General features: G+C 32.6%; 1 protein-coding gene and 1 long non-coding RNA gene across 2 annotated transcripts; one reads left to right on the forward strand and one right to left on the reverse strand.

Annotated features, from left to right (window-relative positions):
* Positions 1-1,623: 1,623 nt before the first annotated feature.
* LOC110803530 (40S ribosomal protein S17) lies at positions 1,624-2,656 on the reverse strand. The gene is made up of 2 exons (XM_022009049.2): positions 2,498-2,656; positions 1,624-2,222 (listed from the first exon to the last, which is right to left on the reverse strand). The coding sequence occupies exon 2, from the start codon at positions 2,209-2,211 to the stop codon at positions 1,771-1,773; it is 441 nt and encodes a 146-aa protein (XP_021864741.1). The 5' UTR covers positions 2,212-2,222; positions 2,498-2,656; the 3' UTR covers positions 1,624-1,770.
* A 1,474-nt stretch (positions 2,657-4,130) lies between these two features.
* On the forward strand, positions 4,131-5,102 carry LOC130466222 (uncharacterized). Its single transcript, XR_008926233.1, has 2 exons — positions 4,131-4,611; positions 4,702-5,102. It is a non-coding gene; the product is annotated as an uncharacterized lncRNA (long non-coding RNA).
* Positions 5,103-7,890: the final 2,788 nt, after the last annotated feature.

The following is a 7,890-nucleotide window of genomic DNA, read 5'->3' on the forward strand; positions in this document are numbered from 1 at the left end:
CTTTTTTTTTTTTACGATAGATCAACTATAATTGGCTAACCGTACTGTGTTAAAAGTCTTATACTCCAAAATCGTTTTTGTAGAAACTTAAATGTCCGTAGATCGTAACAAAAAATACTAACTTAGGTAAGATAGTCTCATACTAACTTAACTTAAAGTGTGACCTTAAAATTCGCTTGAAAAAAGTATATGTAACATATTACACGTACTCAAATTGGATTATGTGGTAGATCATGAAATGTGGAGTACAAGATTAAAATGAAATGTTACTAGTAGTAGATGATAAATAAAGATTGGTAGGTGAGTAAATATTTTGATTTTTGAAGAGTAGATGACCGTGGAGATAAAGGAATGGGCGTGTCTGTGTTGACCAAATCAATGGAAAATGTTGAACGAGAAACAGTTTGATGTACATGGCGGCTGTATGTAAAATACGGACAATAAATATAAATCCTATCGTACTTGTATTTTTTTATTCTTCTAGCCGTGTTTGCCACTTGAAAACCCAATCATCTTCAAGTCGTTTTGAAGTTGTTTTTTTTTAAAAAAAAAATGATTAATTTATCTTGAATATGCATTTTGCTAATATGTGAAATTGCGAATTATGGTACGGTTTGACAAATAGCAGTGACAGATTCAGGATAATATATGAGTGAGTTATATATATATATATATATATTATTTTCTCCCATTTTTAATACTCGCAACGTTTGTAATTTTTACCCTATTCACCTATTATACTTACTTTGACCATTGTTGATGATTTATACGTAAGATAAAACATAATCACGTGGGATCCTGTTAAATTCGTCTTAATGTGTTTTCAAAATATGAAATTTTTATAATTTTTGCTTAAAGGAAATTAAAGATATTAGTAATCAAGGTTGTGCATTGGCATGCGTAAAAGTGACAAACGTTACAAGTAAAAATGACCGGATGAAGTATTTGTTAATTTAAGTGGGGGTAATTGGGTAAACAGTTGTACGGGTTGACTCTGGACTACGGAGTATATGCCTATAAGTACCTCATTACTTAGTACTCTAAATATTTGCTCGATAAAACCTCCGAGGGGTAGCTAATGTTTGTTATCCTTAAGGACAGAGATTGTGCTAAACTAGCTCCGGTGACACCTCTATATTCCATACCTTAATTTTTATATAAAAAAACTACAAAATTTTCAAATTTAATTTCAAAAGATGAAAAAAAATCAAAATTCATGCAGGGTCAAATGACCCAACACTTGCAACAATGGCTCTGCCCTGCGTGGGAATAGTGGATATTAGATTTATGTGAGTATTAAGTACCGCTCCACCACTAGTTACAAAAAACAAATGGAGGCTCTTTTCATAATTTTAGGCGAGTATAAGCATCACCAGACTAGTAGCAAACCCTGTTGTCATTTTACCCCCAACCATTTGATGAAATTCCATACACACAACTAATTCAATGGCACTAAAAAAGAGCATATAAAACTCTGTTGTCATTTTCAAAATTAAGTTTCTTCACTTTTAATCTACCATAAGCTCACCCGGATTCTTCCTGGAATAGCAATTTCTAAATCAATCGAACCAAAAAAACCCTAATTCCACATATCTAAAACCAAAAGTCGACATTAACAGCCAATTGAAGAAAGAACAAAAGTCGACATGTTTCCTATCATTTGCACCGAGTTCTAAGAAAATCCTCAAAATTTTTGTCAACAATTCCAAAATTATCAAACTTACATATTGTTCGCAAATTTTAAAATTAAAAAACCTAAATCTGAAATAATCAGTACCTCCTGGCACCACCAGCACCACCACCACGTCCAAAACCACCAGCGGCAGCAACAACAGGAGCTGGCTCAGCAACCATCTGAACAACACCGGGCAAATCAGCCATGCCAAGAGAAGCAAGCATATCAATGGTCTCCTTATCAACCTCGATGTGGTCGATTTTAATGGCGGATTCATCAGGTACGAAGTCCATGCGTCTTTCTCTCTCTTCTTCCTGCAACTTGAGCGAGATCCCACGAACTGGGCCCTTCTGGATTCGTTTCATCAGATGGGTGGAGAATCCTGCGATCTTGTTGCGCAGCCTCTTTGATGGGATGATGGCCACCTCTTCTAGAACCTTCTTGTTGGTGTGGAAATCCAATGTCATCTTTGAGTAGTACTTCTCAATCACTTGGCGTGAGGACTTCTTCACGGTTTTTGTGCGAACTCGACCCATTTTTTATAGGTCTTCAAAATCAAACACAAATTATCATTTTTAGCACAACAAACATATACTCGATCGATAATAACAGAAGTTCAATTTTATAGGCAACATATCAAATCATCAACTATCAAAAGAGAAAAGTATGGAAAACAATTTGCATAAACAAACAATTTGCAGACATAACATGCTCCACATCATAGCATTCTCTATTTATCATAATTTGGTTAAAAGTTTGTAAATTTGAATCAACAAAACAACATAAATGCTAAATAAAGCGAAAATTGGTCAAAAAACTTACTTGATACAAAGCAGCGGCGAGAAACGAGAGTGAAAGTGAGAGACTCTAGGGTTTTCTAAGTGTGGGAGAAGAGAGAGAAAGTGATAGCAGTTAGGGTTTTCATCACTGATATAGTGATATTGTCATGTACTCATACTGACGAAATTTACCCAAAGCCCAAACTCTTAAAGCCCAAAACTGATATTAGAACTTTGTTGTGCGGGTTGGGTTTTCGGGTTGACCTATGACCCAATAAACTAACGTGTTAGATGGGTTGTTTTCTGACTTTTCGGGTTGGAATTTTCATTCTCACCCCAACCCATTTAATTACACGGGTTGGATTGGGTCGACCTGTTTAACTAAACAGGTTGAAAATCTTGACCCAACCTTTATTATTGGATTGGGTCGGTGGGCTGGGACTTGGGTTAGCCTTTGTCAGCTCTATATGTGGTCGTATGAGAGAGGGGTATTTGTACTAACCGTCTGATTTTTCATGTGTATCCCTTTAATCTTGCACTATGGCCTTATGTTGGTTTATTAAGAGTGTGAGCTTTATTGTAAATGCAACTGAACACACTCTGACCAAATATGCCTTAATCTTATACATTACTCCATTCGTTTTAAATAAGTGTCTCACTTTAATTTTGACACTATTTAGATGCTGAATTTGACTTGATATTACTAATTTATACTCCGGATTTTTATTTTAAAAAAAAGGATATTGAATATGTTATTGGATGATTACAACGTATTTTTTATTATATTAACTCTTAAAAAAAGAAAAAAAAATATCATATTAAAGATGTGGATATTCCAAATTGTACATTGATACGATAGCTAAAGAGTATTATTACTTGTTCAGGAATGCAGGGAGTAATTCGGTTGCATTTACGGAGTACGACTTATACATTGTTTTCTCCTCTATTAACTTTGGATTTGGTTAGGTTAGGTATGTATTTGAGTATTCCACATTCATTTGAGCAAGTGAAACGAGCCCATCCCAGCCCATCCCAAACATGAGGATCAATAGCAAAGTCTGAAAAGGGGAAAGAAAAAGAACGAGGAAAAACAATAAGTCTACCACAATGCTCCATGCTTCCATCCAGTGTCCACGTCAATATTGAATACTCCGTAAAAAGCTAACATGCTCGTTGCTAATTTGACAGTTAGCTTGTTATGCCACATAAAATTTCAAACCACTTCATTGTCTAATTAATTTATGCTATAATGGCTAGCAACTAGCTTGTTATTTAAACTTGCCCCACTTGTCAATTAATTATTTGACAACTTTGGGAGCTAATTGTCAAGCAATTAGCATGTTTAAGTTAATTTACTTGGCCAAACTAATTTATTATTTTCACTCCAATGATCTAACTATTAGCTTGAAACTTTTATAAATTTTAAGTTATTCTCTAACTACAACCATCGAAGATGCTCTTACTGTCACTTTTGTAAGTCGAAGTCCTTAATCAATTGTTACTCATTGTACAAAACATAGGTTATTTAATTTAACTTTATTCTAACTACATACAGAGTAATACGCTGGTATGACATAGTCTTGTTTGCCTTACTTTAACATATTTTAAATAAGATAAGTTAAGATCAATAATTTCAGATAAGATGAGTGCTTCATATAATTTTATTCACAAATAACTTTACTTCAAATGTTTGAGTAATAAATAAAATATTCAGCTAATTAAGTTCAGAAAAAATAAGGCTATGTTTTCTTTATTTTTTCTATTGCTTATTACTTATTCTTCTTACAATCATACCACATCAATAAATATTTAGACCAGATTATAAAAAATAAAAACCAATCACCGAAAACATAAATCAGTAAGTTTTGTGTCAGACCGCCTGACGGCCACGCGCCTGTCAGACGGCCCATTCGCCCACGCGCGCGTGCGTTTACGCGCACAATAAAACCCTTCTAATTTCTCTCTCCTGCTCGTTTCTGCTCTCTCTCCCCTCTCGTCGCTCATCTCCTCCCCTCGTCTCTCCCCTCTCTACTGCTGATGCGATCCTCTCTCTCCTCTCTTCGCCCTTCTCTCTCGCCGGAGACGACCATTACCATGCCGACAATTTCCGAGGAGCTCCTCCTTACAGTTCTTCGTTGTCCCTCCTAGCGCCTTGAGGTTTTTAGGTTTTTAGGTTTTCGAATTTGTTTTTAGATTTCAGTTGATGTGGATTTGATTTTGTTTTTAGGTTTTCGGTTTTGTTTTTAGATTTCAGTCGGTGATCTCGACGGAATAATCAAGGCGGTGGAGGCTGAGTGGCGAAGGACGGAGGAGAGACGTGGGGAGCAGAGGCGGCGGTTCGCATCCTCGCAAAGTTGCGCTGGTGGTCGATGCTGTTGTTAATGGCCTCCTCGCAAAGTTGCGCGGTTGTGGCTGGTTCACGACACCGGTTATGGTAGCAGCGCTGGTGTTTCTTCAGTATGGGGTGGTGTTAGCTTGTCGAGGCCGCGCTGTGGTGTTAGCTGGCTGTGATTTTGTTTTTAGCTTTGTATTTTTTTATTTTACCTGCTTTTTTTGTTGATAAAGAGGACAAAGCCCCAGTTTCTTTTATCTGGTTGGTGTTGTAATTTCGATTTAGTTATCAATTCAATTAGTTAAAAATTATACTTCCTCCATTTTTTAATAATTGCACCATCTTGGTTTTAGCACTATTCACATATTCTTATATAGTTATTTTTTGTGATTTATATTGAAAGAAAAATATATTCATGTGGGATCTTGTTAGATTCGTCTCGAAATATACTTTCAAATCATCAAATTTTTATAATTTTTTAAAATGTATAATGAGAGATATTAGTGGTTAAAATAGTGCATTGGCAAGCGTGAAATCAAAGATGGTGCAATTAAAAAAAATGGAGGAAGTATTGTTTTAGTTATGGTTTTGTTATATTTAGTTATGAAATGAAACGCTTTATTTATATTTTTTTTACACTTTAAGTTATTTGATTGAGTTATACTAAATCAAATTTATTGCTTAACTAATTAGTTCAATTGCCTAACTAATTAATTCAAATGCTTAACTAATTGGTTCAAATGCTTAACTAATTGAATGTCAACGCTTAACTAATTAGTTATAGTGTTTAACTAATTAGTTCAATTGGCTAACTAATTAATTCAAATGCTTAACTAATTGGTTTCATTGCTTAACTAATTGGTTCAAATGCTTAACTAATTGAATTTCAACGCTTAACTAATTAGTTACAGTGCATAACTAATTGATTTCATTGCTTAACTAATTGGTTCCAATGCTTTACTAATTAGTTCCAAGACTTGACTAATTGAATTTTAGGCTTAATTATTTGGTTTCATTGCTTTAACTAATTCATTCTATTGCTTGACCAATTGGTTCTGTTGCTTAACTAATTGGATTTCCGACTTAACTAATTGGTTCAAATGGTTAACTAATTAGTTCGATTGCTTAACTTTAATTCAAGTGCTTAACTAATTGGTTTAATTGCTTAACTAATTGGTTCAAATAGTTAACTAATTAGTTCGATTGCCTAACTAATTAATTCTAATGCTTAACTAATTGATTTCATTGCATAACTAATTGAATTTCAACACTTAACTAATTAGTTATATTGCTTAACTAATTGATTTCATTGCTTAACCAATCCATATGCCCTGTCGATAACGACCTCGACAAGTTACTCATTTCATCATTGTCGTCTTCAGTGTCGTCGTTCGCTTTCCACAAGTCGGAATTTGTGAGGTTGAACCTGCAAACAGGGCAAGTGGCGTGACTTACTAGCCATCCATCAACGCAATCAGAATGGAAAAATTGGTTCAAATGCTTAATTAATTGGTTGAAATACTTAACTAATTAGTTCGATTGCTTAACTAATTGGTTTCATTGCTTAACTAATTAGTTCGATTGCTTAACTAATTGGTTTCATTGCTTAACTAATTAGTTCGATTGCTTAACTAATTAATTCAAGTGCTTAACTAATTGGTTTCATTGCTTAACTAATTGGTTCAAATGCTTAACTAATTAGTTCCATTGATTAACTAATTAATTCGATTGATTAACTAATTAATTCCAGTGCTTAACTAATTGGTGTCATTGCTTAACTAATTGGTTCAAATGCTTAACTAATTAGTTCGATTGATTAACTAATTAATTCCAGTGCTTAACTAATTGGTTTCATTGCTTAACTAATTGGTTCAAATGCTTAACTAATTAGTTCGATTGATTAACTAATTAATTCAAGTGCTTAACTAATTGGTTCAAATGCTTAACTAATTAGTTCGATTGCTTAACTAATTGGTTCAAATGTTTAACTAATTGATTTTCAACGTTTCACTAATTAATTACAATGCTTAACTAATTGATTTCATTGCTTAACTAATTGGTTCCAAAACTTAACTAATTGAATTTTGGGATTAACTAATTGAATTTTAGGCTTAACTAATTAGTTCCATTGCTTTAACTAATTAGTTCGATTGCTTAACTAATTAATTCAAGTACTTAACTAATTGGTTCAAGTGATTAACTAATTGGTTCAAATGATTAACTAATTAGTTCGATTGATTAACTAATTAATTCATGTGCTTAACTAATTGGTTTCATTGCTTAACTAATTAGTTCGATTGCTTAACTAATTAATTCCAGTGCTTAACTAATTGGTTCAAATGGTTAACTAATTCATTCGATTGCTTAACTAATTAATTCCAGTGCTTAACTAATTGGTTCAAATGCTTAACTAATTAGTTCGATTGATTAACTAATTAATTCCAGTGCTTAACTAATTGGTTTCATTGCTTAACTAATTGGTTCAAATGCTTAACTAATTAGTTCGATTGCTTAACTAATTGGTTCAAATGCTTAACTAATTGGTTTCATTGCTTAACTAATTGGTTTCATTGCTTAACTAATTGGTTCAAATGCTTAACTAATTAGTCCGATAGATTAACTAATTGGTTTCATTGCTTAACTAATTGGTTCAAATGCTTAACCAATTAGTTAATCACTTAAATTAATAAGTTAATCAATTGAACTAATTAGTTAAGCATTTGAACCAATTAGTTAAGCAAAAATATTCTTAACTAAAACAAAATAACTTTTAACTAAAACATCATTATTCTAAACTAAAACAAATTAACCTTAACTAAAACATAATAATGTGTAAGTTAAACATCATTATTCTCAACTAAAGCTAAAAAATGTAACTAAAACAGGATTATTCTGAACTAAAATAAAGTAATTTTTAACTAAAATGAAATTATCAAAACTAAAACAACCATATAAACTAAAATGACGAATAACTAAAATGATTTATAACTAAAGTGACGAATAACTAAAATGATTTATTTCTTAAGTAAAGACAATAAATATATAACTAAAACAATAATCCAGAAAAAATATAACTAAACCATTTAATTTATTAACTAAATATA

Source organism: Spinacia oleracea, chromosome 1 (genome assembly GCF_020520425.1).
Source record: "Spinacia oleracea cultivar Varoflay chromosome 1, BTI_SOV_V1, whole genome shotgun sequence".
Classification (NCBI taxonomy): Eukaryota; Viridiplantae; Streptophyta; class Magnoliopsida; order Caryophyllales; family Amaranthaceae; genus Spinacia; species Spinacia oleracea.

Excerpts from the sequence above, each read along its gene's own strand:
- LOC110803530 (XM_022009049.2), bottom strand. The coding sequence starts at position 2,211 with ATGGGTCGAGTTCGCACAAAAACCGTGAAGAAGTCCTCACGCCAAGTG.